This window comes from Genypterus blacodes, unplaced genomic scaffold, assembly GCF_046128005.1.
Source record: "Genypterus blacodes isolate CSIRO-AG114 ecotype Tasmania unplaced genomic scaffold, CSIRO-AGI_Gbla_v1 ptg000011l_1, whole genome shotgun sequence".
NCBI classification, from domain to species: Eukaryota; Metazoa; Chordata; class Actinopteri; order Ophidiiformes; family Ophidiidae; genus Genypterus; species Genypterus blacodes.
Genome location: NW_027466825.1, coordinates 460,162 through 478,946, shown reverse-complemented (window position 1 = coordinate 478,946; position 18,785 = coordinate 460,162). Strand labels below are relative to the sequence as shown.

General features: G+C 49.9%; 2 protein-coding genes across 3 annotated transcripts; both read right to left on the bottom strand.

Moving 5' to 3' along the window:
• Positions 1-628: 628 nt before the first annotated feature.
• neurl4 (neuralized E3 ubiquitin protein ligase 4) lies at positions 629-13,384 on the bottom strand. 2 transcript variants are annotated; one of them, XM_076160859.1, is made up of 28 exons: positions 13,159-13,384; positions 9,524-10,025; positions 9,368-9,433; positions 8,763-9,214; positions 8,355-8,466; positions 8,159-8,247; positions 7,967-8,039; positions 7,417-7,690; positions 7,130-7,311; positions 6,959-7,044; positions 6,703-6,865; positions 6,396-6,606; positions 6,225-6,301; positions 6,037-6,127; positions 5,696-5,865; positions 5,481-5,609; positions 5,219-5,364; positions 4,848-5,066; positions 4,601-4,699; positions 4,194-4,517; positions 3,943-4,101; positions 3,673-3,852; positions 3,499-3,592; positions 3,306-3,413; positions 3,065-3,209; positions 2,864-2,976; positions 2,590-2,749; positions 629-2,357 (listed from the first exon to the last, which is right to left on the bottom strand). In XM_076160859.1, the coding sequence occupies exons 1-28, from the start codon at positions 13,321-13,323 to the stop codon at positions 2,153-2,155; spliced, it is 4,794 nt and encodes a 1,597-aa protein (XP_076016974.1). In that variant the 5' UTR covers positions 13,324-13,384; the 3' UTR covers positions 629-2,152. The 2 variants fall into 2 exon arrangements, with proteins under 2 accessions (XP_076016974.1, XP_076016982.1); XM_076160867.1 differs by having other exon boundaries at positions 6,037-6,115; positions 13,159-13,381.
• A 434-nt stretch (positions 13,385-13,818) lies between these two features.
• On the bottom strand, positions 13,819-17,478 carry shbg (sex hormone-binding globulin). Its single transcript, XM_076161493.1, has 8 exons — positions 17,227-17,478; positions 16,379-16,476; positions 16,050-16,239; positions 15,726-15,890; positions 15,216-15,372; positions 14,825-14,958; positions 14,396-14,600; positions 13,819-14,181 (listed from the first exon to the last, which is right to left on the bottom strand). The coding sequence occupies exons 1-8, from the start codon at positions 17,326-17,328 to the stop codon at positions 14,036-14,038; spliced, it is 1,197 nt and encodes a 398-aa protein (XP_076017608.1). The 5' UTR covers positions 17,329-17,478; the 3' UTR covers positions 13,819-14,035.
• Between the last annotated feature and the right edge of the window lie 1,307 nt (positions 17,479-18,785).

The following is an 18,785-nucleotide window of genomic DNA, read 5'->3' as shown; positions in this document are numbered from 1 at the left end:
TTTGTCATTCTTACTTGTTGGATGCTGCTGTCCCGTGTTGACCTTTTTTTGAAAGCTCTCGGGCTGAAAAGCGAGAGACGTTAAATATTGGAGTCGCTCAATGTAAAGTGTGTGTGTGTGTGCGGAAGTGTGTGTGTGTGTGTATGCGTGAGTCTGATTTAATGGCCCGGAGCAGCCGCTATCTCTGTCAAACGCTTCTGAGTAAACCCTCACTATTGGCCTTAAGTAATTAGACTACAACATTTTGAAGGTGTGAATGAGTAAGTATGCAACACTGCAGAATCATGTCAGTGATCGGATTTTTTCCTACTCTAAATAAAATGTGAAAAAAGGAACCAGGAGTATCTGTAGGTTTGTTTTGTCTTTCATCTGACTGCTTTTCATTTCTAAAAAAACCCCCAAAAAACTGTTGAACCTTTCAGGCGTAAAGTCCATCTGTGCATACTGTCAGTTATTTTTATTTTTTAGAAATCAGGAAGATAACAACGCAACATACAGAAAAAAAAAACGTTACAAATTAAATTGTACAAAGCAGCACTGGGCCGTAAACGACCCAAATATTTTCACATTTTGATTGGAAGTTTCCTTTGCCAAACCCCGTGGATCTTTGTTTTTTTCCGGGGAAAAGATCGCAGCTGCTCTTAGAAGTGAACTGAGCGTCAATCGAAATTCGAGTTTGACTCATCAAAACTGTGCCTTGTAAAACGTCAGGGGGTTTCGCGAGGGTCATGATGATAGCGATAGCGTGTTATCAAATTGGCAACATTGTACACAGAGTGGTGGAGAAAAAGAAACGCTCTGTAAAGCCGTTAACATACAATCAAGCATTAGGTGATGATTCTGGAGGAAATAAAACCCTTGTATAAATCTTTTTGACAAATGGTAAATCCGGTTTGTTAGTTGCAAAAATGTTAAAGAACTGCAAAAGAACTGCTAAAGCCCTAATGAATCACATTCACAATGTAAACACCAGCATCAGGGTTGGGTTACGCTTACGACTTCGACTCGTAGAGAGTTTGCGGGTGAGACCGCGGGGAGCTTTTGTTGACCCTTCGTTGGCTCTGGTGGTCCTGCCAGGTAAACAGGTAAACAGACGGGAGCGGATGAGTCGGGGAGAGGAGGGGCGAGACGGTTACATGTAAACAATGGTGGGGGAGGAGCCAAACGGAGGGGAGTGACGTGGGTGAAAACCACTTAATACCTTTTCGTTCGTTCAACCTGCCCCCAAATCTCTGACCAGGTTGATTCCACATCAGGGGTCGACTGGAGTCGGTGACAGTGGAAATTTTAAGTGTTACATCTTCGAATCCTTAATCTATTGGCGATTTTCAATAGATTTTCAATAGAGGAGAAACAGGAGTGATGTCAGGAGTCCATTTTTGTGTCTAAACAAGAAAGTGAACAGGACAAATTGCTAGAGGACGCAATGAATGACGAGACAGGGGACAGAGACTTAGTGTTGTGTAAACATTTTTTTTCTTCCTACTCCAGTTAAAAAAAGTTTCCTCCTAAAATCAAGACACTTTTCAGATCCAAGTGTCCACCCGTCCTTTTAGTCCAATTGATGTTGCTGGAGTCTGTGCGAGTCTGTGAACGTGCAGGCCAGCAGGGGAGGGAGGGAGGGAGGGGAGGAGAGCTCCTCTGTGCCGCCGCCGCCGACGTTTTGATAGAAAAACAGGAATCTGCTCTTCCTGAAATCAAACGCTTCATGGAGCAGAGGTGATTGAGTGTTTAAGTGCCAAAAACAGCTGTTTTACAAGTGAGGAAGAAAAGAAGAAATTGTGATGAATGAGAACAAAAACTTTTAAAAAAAAAGTGCCAGAAAAAAGTAACTGCAGCGAAAGAACAAACGTGTCGTGTCGATGAGACGTTAGTTTAAAAATCGCCCACGAGTGTCCGAAACATAAAGTGCAGGCAGTGTCTGTTCTTCTTTGAAACCGCTGTCGCCCCGCCCATAAACAAATCAGTAATGCTGAATTGTCAACAATCCACAGAATTCCACAGGAGTCTCTTGCTCAAGGCAGGGGTTGGATTTGGTTGTCAAGTTCATTAAAAGTACATAGGAGTGCCACAGGGCGTATACCTGGGATCCACTCCTTCTTTGACCTCCTACCCCCTCTTCCCAGAATGCCTCTCTCCTCACTGATCCTCTTTACTCCACCCGGATGAGCAGTCCGTAGAGGAGCGTGCCGCCCTGCTCCTTGGTGATCCACTCGATCTCTGAGTTGCTAAAGCGTGGGTCCAGGGGCTCGCTGGTGCTGAACGTCTGGGGTCCCGCCTTGTACGAGCCGGGGCGCACGCATACCTGGAAGCCCACCTGGGCCTGGTGGCTACGGTGAGAGCGGGGGTCTCGAAATCTGCGTTTGTAAAAAGAAGGAAGTAACCCCAATGACAACAAAAGGACGTTATTGAAACTAAAGATAAGGGAATAATAACAAATGTAGGCAAACATACAAAATGATTCTGCTGCAGGGTTTACTAAACTAAAGTCAGATTGTAGGTATAAAAGCATTTGGGTCAAGGCGTTGTCAAAAAGAAGACATCACAACATATAAAAGTATGAAAGAAAGGCGAGTTGTGAGGACTTACTGCACTTTAGGGGCGAAGAGCTCCAGGCCAGAGTAACGCATGGTGGGAGAGAGCCGCACTCTGGGAACCTCCCTGCCGGGGGCGCTGTTCTCCTCCGGCTCGCTGTAGCCGTTCGGCCCTTCTGTCTTGGCTGGCGAGACGGAGAAGATGGACGACGTCCCTGCGGCAACAAAACATCACGTCAGGTAACAGAGGTGAGTGTGGGAGCGGCGGTTGTGTGTGTGTGTGTGTGTGTGTGTGTGTGTCTCCATCAAAGTGTAACCCTCATCCCTACCAGGCAGCAGCTCGCTGTGGTCCAGCGTGCGTCGCAGGGCTCCAACACTGGTGCCGTGATAAGCGATGTGCCACTTTTTCAGTGCGTTGGCGACCTCACAGTGGGGCTTGATCCTGTACAGAGAGCAGAGAGCAATTAACACACACACACAAACTCTCTCTCGCACAGCTCACATGCATGCAAACGGAGCGATCCTCTCACCTGAGGGAGAAGCGGCACCACCCAAAGGGCAGGGCGTAGTCGCGGGGCGGCTCTCCTCTCTTGTAATACGCCTCGTCGCCCCGCAGCTTGTGGCAGGACTCGCAGTAACACAGGTTAAACTTGGCGTCCTCGTTGAAGTAGCCATCTTGTGGAAGGGGACGGAGGAGACAGTGTGAGAGAGACCGGATCGGAAATCGTGTAAAGATCGCCTGGAACGTGAATCAAAGCAGCTGGTACTCACCTGGTAAGGTAAGCAGGTCCTTGAAGCGCGAGCACAGTGCCTGGTACTCGCAGGTCTTGTTGGGGTTCACCTCAGGAGGGGGCGTCCAGCACACGCTCTCTTTGATTCCTGGGTCGGAAACAAAGCGGCGCCGTCAAACCAAACAAACAGATATTTCAATGAGACGCCGAACACAAAGTCGATCTGTTCTTACCGTCAACCATGTCCGCCTTCTCCATGTCGCCCTGACAACGACCCTCACTGCTCTCTCCACCTTCAGCTGGCACGTTGTTCGTTACTATAGTAACCTGTAACGAAGGCACACTGTTCCTTAGCGAGACGTCTTTGTGTGTTGGTGCGCCAATGTGTGTGTGTTCATGGTGCAGACCTGTTCACACTGGCCATAGAGGTCGATGAAGGTGTAGCAGGGGGAGGGGATGTCCTGCGCTGCCACGCCCTGGTCCATACCGTTTACATACAGGTGGAGACAGCTGTTGGTGTCCACCAGCAGACCCAACACCGTCCCCTCTGGACACGTGTCCAGGTTAGGACCGTAGTTCTCACATATCTGAGGAGAGGAGAGAGGGGAGAGGAGCATCGTGTTAAGAGGAGGAAGAGTGAGTAAGTCAAGTAAGAGAGCAAGTAAGTGTGTGTGTACCTTTAGAGAATTATGGAAGACAGAGTCTCTCTGCAGCAGCCAGGCAGATCTCTTCAGACAGCACGCTGTGGAGGGGAAGTTGAGCCGGTCAGGCGAGTGACCTATGACCCCGAGCGACAGCGACGACGTCCACGACGGGTTCAGGCGATCTATCTGAAACTGAACACAGAGAGGGGATCGTTCCTGCGCTGAGGAAAAACCAAAAGCACAAAATGTACAAACTCTTGTAGACATTTGTAGACGCAGCTCACCTGGAACAGCTGCTGGCGGGCCAGAGGCTGGGCGGTGACCAGCAGGCCCTGGTTGTAGCTGGACACTCTGGCGGCCGTCAGGTTCTGGTTGGACAGCTGGATGTTCTTGCCGTGGTTCTCCAGGAAGGCCATGATGGTGGGCACCAGGGCGCACGGTTCACTCTCCACCTCCACCACAGGCGTCCCCCCCTCCTCCTCTCCCTCGCTGCAGCTGTCCGAGGAGAGAGACGGCGCCTTGACGCTCTCCATGTCCTCCATGAGCGAGGAGCTGACGATGGACACCGCTGTGACGCGGCCGTACAGGTCCAACACTGCGTAGACGTTCTGCGACAAGGAGGGCAAAATGTTGTTGGCGGCGTGTCTCCTTGGCAACCATGTGTGTCTCTCCATGTGTGTGAGCTGTATACCTTTGATACTGCAGTGGCTGCAGCTCCCATGTCCTCTCCATCAATTAAGATGTGCATGGTGTCATCGCTGAACCTCTTCACACCAACACGGTTACCAACCTGTGAACACACACACCGTCTTCATTGTTAAATACTAACAAATTCAAGTAATACCAGAAGAAGGTGTGTGTTTCTACAACAGCAGATGAACTGATTCTTCTAAAGGCCTCTGGTCGTGCTACTCCACCTCTGCAGCCACATCTCTCACCGTCAGCCGGTCCAGCGAGCAGCCGTAGTTCTGGCGCTGCAGAACACCGTTGCGACGGACCTCGGAGCCGCAGAGCAGCCAGGTGACCTTGGTGCGGAGCTGCGGCAGGGAGGGGGAGAGGCCCGACATGGGGCAGGACGGCAGCTCGGGCGGCGCCAGCGTGGTCAGGCCGATGTGGAGCGAGCCGCACCACTGCTCGTCCACCTCGTCGATCCTCACCTGAGGGGTAGGAGAGGAGAGGGAGGGAGGGAGGGAGGGAGGAACGAAATCGATGAAGGGGAGAGACAAGGGAGGAAGCATAAGCTGTGACGCATTTTAAAGAGCTTTTTAGTGCGCGGCTGTGTGGAAAGTGAAGCTGTCCTCCATCTTACCTCAAACAGCTCGTCTGCTCTGAGCTCCTTGGCGCTGAACACGATGCCGTGAGCGTAGCCTCCGACTCGGACCGCCTGGCAGCCCTCACCCAGCAGCAGCACGTTCTTACCGTGCTTACCGTGGAGCCGATGGGCAACACCTGCAACTGTACACACACACGCACACACAAACAGTAAGAATGATGGGGAGGAGATTGTAAAAGTTGGAGTTTGTAGATTTGAGACAGAAATGAAAGCCCTTTGCTGTGACCTTGCTGCGTACCTGGCGAGTGGATGGGGAAGCTCTTCTCTGTGATGTTGCTGGTGCAGAGGCTGTTGTCCAGCGGGCCGGAGGAGCTGGTGATCGACACCTGAACACACTGACCATACAGGTCGATCACCGCAAACACATCTGCAAGACGAGAAGGACATAATCAGTGTGTAAAACGACCAAATCTGTTTATTCACAGCGAACACAAGCCGGCGTATCGTCCCCACCTGGCGGCAGCCCGGAGCAGGCGACACCTTGGTCCACTCCGTTGATGTAATAGTGGAGGTCGCCGGTGGCCGAGCGCATCATGCCGATCCGCGAGCCCGAGTTCAGACAGTCCAGGTCGCAGCCGTAGTTGTTCCGCATGGTGTTGCCGTCCTGCATGATGGCTGTCCCGCTGGAGACGAAGACGCGGAGAGGAGAGGAAGGAACGAGAGCGAGAGAGAGAGGTGGAGCTTTGAGATGAAGGGAGTCGCTTTGACAACAACAGCCTGGTTACAGTCACTCAAGTTTACAGTAAAATAAAAACCCTGAATGTGGCGTCACAGATGGGTGCTCAGCTCAGTACCTCAGCATCCAGGTGTCGTAGTCGATGTCCGTCATCGTGTTGGGAAACTCCAGCTCTTCTGGCCTGATGGCTGTGACTCCTACACACACACATGCGCGCACAAAACAAACAGAACACATCGGTGGTGTTCATACATTTACTTAAGAATCATACATTAGACGATGAAGAGCTAGAGAGAGACGCCTCACCTGCTTCTATTGAACCCGACCAGCGGTCCACCATCTTCTGAATAACGATTTCAAAGAGCTCTCCATCTCGAAGGCTCCTGCACAAAGGGAGGAGATGGATCATGATCAACCAGCGCCCCCTAGAGGCAAAGGTTTTGAATCAGATTTGGGTTCCGTCCTTCGTCTCCTCACCTGTTGGAAATGACAATAGCGTCGTTGAACTCGCTGCGGCAGTTCTGACGCAGAGCGGTGCGCCCCCCGTTGGTGATGACAGCGTTGGTGCCGTGCAGGTGGTGGAAACGCAGGTCGGTGGTCGTCATGGCCCCGCCGATGGAGCAGGGGCTCCCAGGGGACATGGCGTTGGGGCCCTCGGAGCTGTCCTCCGGGAGAGGGGGGAGGTCGGCTAAAGGAGAGGGGGGGGGAGAGAAAAGACGTCATCACTCTTCTCTTATCCGGTTCAAATCTAATCGTTCTCGCCGTGCCTCCCTCCTCCGCTCACCCATGTCGTCCATGATGGTGGCCTGAGCCGCCTGGCCGTAGAGGTCGACCACCGCGTACACGCTGGGGGGGATGTTCCAAGCGGCAGGACCCTGAGCCACCCCGTTTACGAAGAAGTGGAGGCTGCCGTCTTCTTTCCGCACCACGCCCACTGTGTCACCCGCCTGTGGGAATGGAAAAGGGCAAAGGTCAGGCAAGGAGCTGCAGAGAGGAACAAGAAGAACAGTAGGGAGGGATAAAACTGTAAAATTATTCACTTTTAACCGATCCAGGTTGTGTCCATACTCGTCCAGTATCGTTGTTCCATTGTGCATCACACCGTTCCCCGTCATCATCCACGTCCCTGAAGACACAAGAGACCTCAATGGAAAAACTGAAAGTACCTGAGCTAAAGTGTCTCCCTCTCTGTCTCTCTCTCTCTTTGTTACCTGAGCGCAGGTTGGTCATGGTGGAGGGGAGCTGCAGGTAGGCGGGGTTGTGCGTTGTCACACCGATTTCGATGGAGCCCGCCCACTTGTCCACCATCTTGTCGATGCGGACCTGGAACACCTCGTTGGACCGCAGCGGCCGGCTGCTCAGGACTACGCCGTGGTTAAAGTCGTCGGTCGCACTACAAAAGAAGAGAAGCGGCGTCCAGTAACGTACGAGTGCATCAACATGGGGTCTGTACACTGAAATGAACGATACGGCCTAACGGGGTAGGAGGTGGACTCACTGTGGCCGCAGCGCCGTCTTGCCATCGCTGATGATCGCGGCCTTTTGGCCACAGTTGGCGTGGAAGAGCAGACGGTCCGGCCCGTCAGCGTCCGGCGTGAGGGAGAGCGACGGTCTTGGCCGGCCCACGTCGGGAGACAGCGCCCTCATGATGGCGTTGTTGCGTCGGAGGCGGTCGCTGTGGTTGTGGTTGTGGACTATGGTGACTTTGACCGCCATGCCGTAGAGGTCGACCACGCCGTAAACCACACCGGGGGTCTGGGCTGCTGCAACACCTGGAGGTGGAGGTGGGGGGGACACATACCAATTACTTAGGTCCGGACCTGGCCGACCTACTAATCTTACTATTTTGTCAAAGGTCAATATTTAATGGCCGTATACGTGAGCTCAGGCTCTGAAGGTGTCCAGTGTGTGATGGAGATCCAATCCGCCCTGATGAGTTGGGTGTTCATAACCGTACATCACCGCCGCCGCCCCCCCCCCCCCCCCCCCCCCTTCCCCCCACACCTCCCCCGCCCCACTGATTAATGGGCTCCATCTGTGGCTCTCACCTTGGTCGATGCAATTAATATAGAAGTGGAGCGCTCCGCTGGCCTTGCGCATCAAACCTATGTGGTCTCCCTCCTGAAGAACAACAACACAGAGGGATGAGAGGAGGGGTTTGAGCCCAAAGTGACAGATTTACTGGGAGGGGACATTGCAGACGAAGAGTGTGTGTCGTGTGTGTGTGCGAGACCACGAACCTGCAGCTCATCCAGGCTGAATTCACAGTATTCCCTGCGGGTCCCTTTCCCATTGGTCAGTATCCCACAGCCACTCATCATGATTGTACCTAATAAAGAGAGCCACAATAACATTACACACACACACACACACACACACACACACACACACACAGGGAATTACACAATGAGAACTCTGTGCTTGTTGGTCCCTTACCTGAGCGCAGATTGGTCATAGTAGCAGGATAGTCCAGGTTGTTGGGGTTGTGTGTGGTCACTCCGATCTCGATGGAGCCGGACCATTTGTCCACCAGCTTGTCGATGCGGATCTGAACACACAGCACAGACGCATTTAATCTCCTCGGGCACGGGGAAACTTTAATTATTAATCTACAGATACATTTTCTCTCCGTGCAGCCTGCAGCTCGGAGAGATGAATATTAATTGACCTACAGGGCTGAGAGTGCTCGGCCATATGGAGGTCAGTGGACGAACTCCAAGATCTGACACAAGCATCACTTTCTGGATTAAACATTGTGAGCGAATGTGCTGATGTTGAACAGTTTAGACGGAATCTTTTGTCACTGCATTCTACTAAAGTGCCGTGATGTGCGACTGGCCGCACCTCGAACATCTCGTTGTGCCGGAGCGGCCGGTTGGTCATGACCACGCCGTTGTTGAACTCATCCAGGGGTCGCCTCCGCTCGGCCGTCTTGTTGTTGTTGCTCAGCTTGATCAGGGTGCCGCACTTCTCGTGGAAGAGGAGTGCGTCGTTGGTGGTCATGCTGCCCGTCAGGGCCACCGGCCCCGGCACGCCGTTGCCGGCGGGGCTGTTGTTGTTGCTTCCGCCGCTGCCGCCTCCTCCTGCCGACCCCGTCCCACTGTCGCTGTTCACCACGCCGGCTCCACTGCAACTGCCTCGCTCATTTCTAGAAGAGGAGTCGGTGCCGGTGCTCCCTGTGCTTCCTCCTCCTCCTCCTCCCCCACAGACCTCTCCCCCACCGCCATCATCCTCCGAGCGATAGAATGACACTATTGCATTGTTGAAGACATCGAAGAGCTGGTGCTCTGTCAGACCTAACGAGAGAGAGAGAGAGAGCGGAAAAGAGAGAGAGAGAGAGAGAGAGAGAGAGAGGAGATTGATTGTCAATACTGGTCATGTTGCAAAATGTCCATGGCTTTACATGAGGAGGATTCTATGGAGGAAGAGGAGGAGGAGGATTCTCTTACCCGTGTCAGGCTCCAGGTTGTTGGGGAACTTGTCTGGTCTGCTGTGAGTGCAGCTGAGCTCAGGCACTGATGGAGAGAGAGAGAGCGCAGTGTGAAAACAACTTACAAACACACACGACGAAACACAACCACATGATGAGAAGAAACCCTCCTTACCTTCATCTCCATTCATTGTTCCATTCATTGTTGCCACATTCATCAGTGCTGCGATCCCTGCGTCCTCCCGAACCCCACACACCACCACCTCCTCCTCCTCTTCCTCCTCCTCCTCATCCCCCAGGTCTATTGTCTCTCTCTCGGCAGAGGGCGACGGCGGCTCGCAGCTCACCACCGTCACCTGAGTGCACTTGCCGTACAGGTCCACCACGGCCCAGAGTTTGGGTGGCAAGCCGCTGGCGGCCGCGCCGCAGTCTTGCCCGTTGACCCACAGGTGAAGCTCGCCACGGGAGCTGCGCTGGATGCCCACCCGGTCGCCTTCGGCCAGCTGGTCGAGGTCACGGCCGTACTCCTCCAGCACGGAGCGTCCGTCGCGTAGCACCGAGCAGCCCGACACGATCCAGGAGCCACCTTTCAGGCCTGTGGCGCTGCTGGGGAAGTCCAGCCCTGCCGGGTCTAACGCCGTCACGCCGATCTCAATAGAGCCGCTCCACGAGTTCACCTGAGGAGGAACAAGAAGAACTCTGCAACGTTATCTTCTATTTCAAAATGATTCAAATAAAGTCATCACTCAAGTACAGATGTAAACTAAATGTAATGTATAGAATGCAGCGTCTGTTTGCATCTCTACAGTTTATGTCAGCAACACCTGTGACAAGGTACCAGGTCCTTTAATACATTAGATTTACTTGACGCGTGTGTATCAGTTATGTTATGCTGTTTTGGATTAAAGACACTGAACAGAAGCTGAGCCTCGTCTCTTCCTTTCTTTAACCGTCAGCACCTCATCTTAACATGAAGCCAAAGAAGCAGTAAACAAACAAACACACGAGGAGAAAGTACGAGGGATGGTGACAGGAATTTGAAGTAGCAGAGCTCTAACAACAACACGGATGTTTATCTAAGCGCACAAAGGACATTTAGGCAAATAAGCTGCGCCTTCATCTTGGCTTTCATGCAAGTCCAACACAAAGCAACGTCCTGTGATTTCTTTTTTCTCCAAAGACAAAAGAGACAAAAGTCCTGGTGTCTTTGCGTGACATTGGGCCGATATTAGATAACGTGCAGCCGGCCGGATCCATTTCAGCTCAGAAACACAACACTAAGAGGGATTCAATGTGATCCCATATTGATCTGCTTTGGTAAATTCCACTTTTTTTTCTTCCTCCCCTCTTCTTTTCTCACCGAGTGCAGCATCAGCTACAGAGCAGAAGCTGTCCCGTGGATTCGCAGCCTCGCTTAGAGAGAGAGAGAGAGAGAGAGAGAGACTTCAACCCCCGACAGATGCCTGCCGTCACAGGGGCACGAACCTGTGTCATCCCGCTGAGGAGCCAACCCTCCTGCGCTCTACCCGCTGTCCCAGAAGTGCCAGAGTAATCCAACCAAAAACCTACACGGCTGCTCGCCTCTTAAAAGAGAAGGGTATTACCTAAAATGGATGCTAAAGCTCCGGGCTCACTCTGCACACACACTCCTGTTCCCTTTCCAAACTCCATAGGACTCCGGTGGAAGTTGGCACAAGTCCACGCCGATGAAGTGACCTTGAGAGAGGCGCTTTAGCCCTCCCAGCTCCATCCATTGTTCCGCTCGCCTTCCTCTCCTCGGCCCTGTGTTGTCCTTGTCCCGTCGGCAGGTGCTATGTAAGGCAGTGTGCTACGACAGCCCGGGTATCTGGGTTAACAGATTTAGTCGTAACTCTGACTGACCGGGACACTGTGTAGAGGAGACAGACGGCTCCTTCCCTTGCTCATCCACTTATGTAACAGCAGCCTGTGGGTGTCTGCCTCTCTCTCTCTCTCCCTCCCTCTCTCTCTTTTTCACTCTCTCTCCTCCTCTGCCTCCAAAACTCCAATGACAGTGGCTGGCTAAAGACCTTTCCATGCTGAATGTTAGCTTTCGATTAAACAGAAAAGAAAAATAATAGTGCCAGGTGTTTCAATGCAAAAACAGCAAGAAACATGCACTTCTTTTTGAGACACACAAACACACATGCGCGCACAAACACACACACACACACACACACACCCTTGTTTATCTCACTCACCAGACAGAGAAAAGAGCCAATCATCAAGACTAACTGACATACAGTATACTAACACGCTTTGAACAACTTCACACTTATACGACATACATTTAAATGAGTGATGCACCGACTTATAAAGCTGATAACAATAGAATATAATCAGATTCATCACATTTAAATTCAAACCTAATTATTTGGCAGAGGTTCGTATCCAAAATGATAACATATGAGATCGTATAATAGTAGTAAAAGTACAAAAACAAGTGAGACGTCTGTTTCTTTCTTGATCTTTCTCACAGCTGCGTTATGACAAATACTCGGATCTCATGAATTCAAGTTCAAAATGAAGGTAAAGTACGAACAACAACATAATAATGGAGTTCCCTTCCCGTCCTAACTACCAGCCCTAACCACAGATGCTATCCCACTCTGGTTTGTCCTAATAAAGCACTTTGTTGCGCCTCTTCCTCACGGTAACAAACACTAATTCCCCATTTGCAGCCCTGTGTCAATAGACCGGATGGGCTCCCGTGCCAAGCCGGTCCCTCTGTGGCGGAAAGGTATCGATTCTTAGGCAGGCGGTGCATATGATGACGACTATGATGAAGAGTATGAGGCTGTTTATGAGAACTCTTTACACTGAGATGCTCAGAAACCCGATGATTCCCTTCACTGACGCGCGGTAACGTGAACGCACCATCTCTGGGTAGACCCTTTCCAGAGGGCACAGAGGCTTTTTTACCACACACATGCACACAGCTCGCATACCCTGATCCCAATCAAGCATAAACATTGTGTAATGGCACGAGTAGTTTATGCAATGCACCTTTGTCACTGGAGCTTTAGATCTACTACAGTACAGTGGCTACACGTTACTGACTGACAGATGAGACGTTCACTAAATCACTGCTGCTGTAGACCGAGGCTATGTTATTGGATTAACAGCGACATTTATAAACTAAGTGCTTAAACCTGGTTCACAATGAGACAACCTTTGCATAAACACCACACAGGTTCGTGCTGAGGCGAAGTGTATTCATCCATGCTATGACAATTCGATGGTAGCCAGCCTGCGATGTATAGCCGACCTAGCGTGAGCTCTGCTGCAAGCTACCGGAGCAGAACCCGCAGCCCCAGACGCCTCTGACTGACTCGAACCGAATAAGGCTCCGTCAAACGGTTTAACCACGTTTAAGGGACGACAAATAGCAACCCGGCCTCCGCTACACGCGACATGCAGCGGCGGCACCTTCCAGAAAAGCTACCCGGTCCCGCTAGCAAGATGACAGCGGGCTCATATAGCTAGCGGCTCATTAGCAGCAGCGCTAGCCAGTGTTACCAAGCCAACGCAGGCTGGTTCACGCTAGCTAAGTTGACTGATCAAAGTGTTTGTCTCCATCTGATAAACTCAAACAGTCTGAGCAAACACGGGCGCTGTGCCTAAACTATCCCGACAACATTGGCGCTCGGTGAGAAAACTGTGCGCTACCCGGGACCGTGAAGCCCCCAGACTGCGGGCAGAGACGCGGACCCTGACCCGTCCCACCGCCGCTGCTCGCGCATCCACTCCGCTCTCAGCCCGCTCCGGAGCGGCGACAGGCCTGTTGTTTACCTTCTTATCAATGCGGACGGTGAAGACATCCCGGTCCTTCAGCGGCTCCTTACTGAGCACCAGGCCGTGGTTGAACTCCTGGACCGGTTGGTTGCGCCGGGCGGTTCGATTCGAGTTGGACAGGCCGATCAGCTTTCCGCTGCGCGGATGCAGCTCCGCCGCCATCTTCAATGGGCGGCCAGTTTTTTACGACAATTTGCTTTGCGACAGTTACGTTATGGCAGCTGAATGATTTCTGCATTCATAACAACTGCACCGCGCCCACTCTAACATACACATGGGCATACATCTCATGTTCTGTGGAATAACCTTAAATAAAATGATTGTGCTTGTGTGATACGCATGCGTGTGTGTGAGTCAAAGGGGACTAATGACCAAATATGGAATGATAACTAAAACGTACAATATGGAAAGCACGTCTATAATAAACCCAGATGTATATTTTGACATGTATGTACATTTTGTTTTGTGTTCTGGGTGACATCAGTGGATTAGGAGATGAGTGCATCTAGCGTGTTGTTAATAAACCACTAGAGGGAGCAAAATCTCTCACAATCTCTCCCTGCCTTCATGATGTTCGCAATCGAAGAGGCTCATTAGAGCTCGAAAGGCCTTTACTTTGCACTAAACACAGTGGGGGTATTCATGTTCTTAACCAGATTAAAGGGTGTCATATTTTATTGAGAGACACATCATCACACACAACTAAATCATCAATCAACTCAGATGAGCCATTATATTCTGTGCACTCATGGGTGGTGCAAAGGAATCTTCAGTGTCATTCTGCACACCACAGCTAACAATTACATCATACTTTGTCATTTTTGACTGAAAGGCAAAATAATAAAGGCATTCACAGCAAATGCTTAGTCCTCATCTACGCATTCTGCTCTGCCGGGCAGCTGTGTGACAAGACTGATGCGTGTTTCTCAGCTAAATCCAAGTCCAAATCCTTCCCCTGCACCTGGATCTTCTCCAGACAACCTCTCAAGAAGTGGGAGCCCTTGTTGTCCTCACCATCACCTGAACAGGAACCAGGAAGAGCAAGAAAACAATAGTGACTTTGTGTTGGACCCCGATTTGAACTCTTGACCTGCGGTTTCTTCATATCAGCAGATTTTCTGTATGGATCTGTTTTGTAGCCTGTGGACTTGCTTGCGTGTTTTCAGCGTGATCTGGTGTTTTGTTTAATATGCGTGTGTATTGTATATATATGCACACCATTCAATAATCTCACCTAGGAGACCTCCAATGGCAAGGCGGCCCTCTCGCCATGCGTTCAAACAACCAGGATGGCTGAGTGGAATGGAAAGTAGCCTGGGGGTCTCTGTTTGGTCCTCATGCCGGAGAATTTGCAGAAAATCCTTCTGCAAGGTTATCATCAGTCTCTTGAAAGTTTCATTCATTATGATCGTCTCATTACCAAAGGTGAGCTTCACCTCCTGTAAATTCAAAGGAGAAACATGACTGTATCTGAATGCGGCGTCGGACCCTACATGAGTGTGTGTGTTTATGATGGGGAATACATGAAGGCCACACAATGATATGTAACAGTAAACATGGCAGGATTGCAATATGTGCTAAAAGCTCCTATTCCAATACAAGAAGCTGTTTGTTGCAGATGAATTATTACCTAATCTGACCTGTGGGTGATGTATGTGCTTACATTTGCGTACTTATTGACCATTAAAGTGATCATCAGCTCCTGCCCAGGAGCCTTGATACTCCAAATGGTCCCATCCATCTGAGCAAAATCTCCCCATATTTCAATTTCAACCTGTTCTGCTTCGAAAGGGAAAACTGCCGAGAAAAGAATAATAATTCATATAACTGAAAGAATTAGTGTTATTCCCACCTGCTGACCATCCTGTAACGCCATTACAATTTTTAATCATCCGTGCATTTAAGGATATTAAAGGCTTATACATAAAAGCAATGCTTCCATAGCAAAGCTGTGACACAGAAGAATGCATGAAGAGCAGTTGGAGGGCTTGTTATTAACCCAGGCCACATTAACACTTGCCCATCTCTTTTATAATTGAGCGCTCTGTTCCCACCTGAGGTGTTGAAAATGGCAAATCCCGTGCCAGGGAAGAAGCTGCCAGGTTGGATGTTTTGATAGCAGGGCCAGAGCTCCTCCGCCTCTGTTTCCCAGAGGGTGGTGAGGTTTAGCCATCTGCCTTCACGCACGCAGCCATCCATCTGCGGAGGGAACTACAGCAAAAGAGACAAAAGCGTATTCAGCGGGATAAAATGCAGACAGACAGGGAAAGAGCTGCTACTTGTGGTTTGAGCAGAAGTGTACATGGACGGAATAACAAAGACAGCAAGATGAAGATATGCACACATCCACTGAGGCACATTAGGAAGATCTGTACAGCACTTACACTGTACGGTTACACAACTGCTGCTGGTTGTATTTCTACCCCGAATCTATTATTGATTTGTTATTGTTTCTTATGATTGTGGATAAATGACCAAGACAGAAGTTGTAGTAATGATCTTCTCTCTCCAGAACTGATCCCTCTCTAACTTGGTATCACTCTGCAGCAGACCCGGGACAGCACCTGCACAATCAGCTTTTCCTCGTCAATCAGGATCCCGCCGAGGGCCAGGCGCATCTCGCCCTTCAGAACTCGGTCCTTGATCTTTTCCGACTGCATGCCCACCACCAGCGCCTGTGAGCCGTCCACATCCAGGACCACAAACCTCCCCTGACTGCTCACCTCCAGCTTAGTGCGATCACAAACACACAACAAGAGGAATCACAATTAAAATACATTTGCTATGCCCCCCTCCTCATAAATGAAAACTGATTCAAGATTGAATAGGAATCTAAATCACTTGTCAGAATGGACATTTTCTCATAGTGGAACATTCATCACTCTTACCACGTGCCACTTCCCATCGTTGAGCTTGGGGCCCCCCATCACGCTCACAAGGACGTCTTCTTTGCTGATCTGCATCAGAGGGATGCCCTCGCTCAGGGACAACACAAACCAGTCTATCCCATTCTCTGTGTCCCCGTAGAAAACTACACCTTCGGGGTCAAATGTCCGGAGCTCAAAGGTTGACATGATACTGCAGAATAAAATACAGTAGAGTGGTTTTAAATCCAAAGACGGGGCCTTTTCTCAACAATCTGAGCGACTGGCCTCAGTCGTGAGAGGCCTTCGTGATGAAGGCTGTGGTGGTTTGGCTGCTGCGATGGCCGACATACCTTCTGATCTCAGTGAGGTTGACTGTTGTTTGGATCAGCGGCCTCCAGATGTCTCTGTTCTGGCCGAGGTAGATGGTAGCTTGGCCCGAGACTGCTTTCTAGAGGACACAGAGTTCAATGGGTCCACACAAGTAAAAGGCCTCACATTCATCCAAAGCTTTTGTGTTTCCTTGATGTTTTGACTGATTAGAATTTGACAGCGTGTTAAACCCTTCATCATAACATTAGAATGGGGCATCCCTTCCAATTCTGCAGCGATAATGAAGCGTAAAATCAATGATTAATTGACAAAAGAATCATCTGTCATCCCGCCACATTGTTTATACTCACACGGGCTGAGCAGAATCAAACCGAATCAAAAATGATTCATTGAAGTGAAAAAAGCTGGTGGGCAACACCCAAATATGGTGTTGTGGCCTGGATACAGTGTTGACATCTCCACCCACGAGGGAGCAAAGTTCTGCCGGCCTGATTTGTGCTGAAGCTCATACACAAGGCTAAACAGATCTTCTGAGGGCATGCTGGGATATCCCTTGTTCCTACTGTATACTACTGTATGAGTTCAATGACTTTTCTGAACCTGTAACACACTGTAGGAACAATTCACACTTTTATTTAGGAAAGGGATTTTCTTGGTGCCAAATTTGGTGGCAATCAAGTCATTTCAAATTGGTGTTTAATTTTTCCCCTTTTTAAGATTTGTCTTGCGGATACACACATTCTTCAATCCAGACAGCAAGAGCTCTCAACACATTCATTCATTAACATCAAGGTTTTAAAACACCACCACCACACGCAAACCATTAATGCCCAGGAATAGATGACCCTAGCATGAGATGTGATCATACCTTACCCCGTCCGTTCCCTTGGGCCTCAGCTCCCCGCTGCAACACAGCGAGGCTTACAGTAAGCAGCAGTCCACTTGTCATTGCTTTCCAAAACACGGCCATTCTTCAGTGCAATCAGCCACCCGGGCTCACCAGCGTACAGTCAGTCTCTTGAGCCTTTGGGTGCTTCACTGACACCAAAGAAGCCTGAGGAGACAGTAGTAGTCTGTGGAGTGGTGCTGTGTGCCCACACTGTCCTGGGGTCCAGAGACCACAGGTCAGTGTGCAATGGTCAGTGCAGGTTATTGATCCCCAGGACGGGGGTGCTTGATAGCTGTGTGAATAACAGGATGTATGTGGAAATGTGGATGAGTGCAGCAGCAGGGGAGGAGGATAGAAAAAAACAATATGAGGGCAAAGAGCAGAAAAATGAGGTGAAACGCAGGCCTTAACCTGCCTTTATCAGGAGTCATATAGAATTCAGCATTCAAAAACAAAATTCAAATTCGTTTTCTATCAATCTGTCAATATCTTCCGCCGCTGCGGAGACTGTTAAGTAGCATGGACGGGTGAGTGACCTTAGTCAGGCTGCTGATGTGTGTTTACCTATTACGCAGGGAACCTTGAATCACTACTGCGGGCTATGACTCAGTGTGTCTGTGTGTTGTGTTTGGAGGGAGAGAGAGATCGAGAGTGAGAGGGAGAGAGAGAGAGAGAGAGAGAGAGAGAGAGAGAGAAAGATGAGAAGGGAGCTTTGCTACAAGGCTCACAAGGCCTGATACAATCTATTTCCGGGAAGGCCATGATAATGCTGGCAAACGTGTTACACACAGACACACACACAAACACATATACACACATACAACATAAAATACACCCAAACAGATCCACCCGGTTCATATGAAACCCTGTTATTGGTGGCTATTAAGAGCAGCAGCATGCACGGCAAAGGTATAGGAAAATTACAACGCTCCCCTGGGCTGTGAATGCACCACGCTCGACATCCACTTTGCGGTGTGATTTTGAGAAATGTATTCAATTTCTGAGGTGCCGTTTTATTCCGGTCTGGCGCTTTCAAAAAGGAAATTCATCCGTCACGTCATATTTTGGGTGAGTCACACCAAAGCGACTGTTCACATTTAAGCCACTGAGTGTCACTATAGTGGGAGAGCGCTCGTGCAACATTTATAAGGATTGTTAGAGATCATCTCCTGACATGGACAAGGTGTAACTGCATGGTGGGACAAAGTCATAAGTCTCTAGTCTTGGCTTATCAGTCTGTGATTTGTGACTTGCCATTACCTAGCGATTAACTTCGCAATACATCTCAGTAAACAGAATGGAGTAAAAACAGCAAATATCACAGGTGAGGACACAAATGTAGGAAAAATGGAGGAGAAAAAAAGCACATTAACATCGAATACATCAATATCAAACAGGGGACCAGATGCTGAAAATATCCGTGTACGCCTCCTCAATTTGAAATCAATAGGAAAAATGTGATTTTGTTCGCACCGCAGAACGTGCAGGATGAGCTGGATTCATTCATATCCCTTACATACAAAAAACTTCCTATCCTT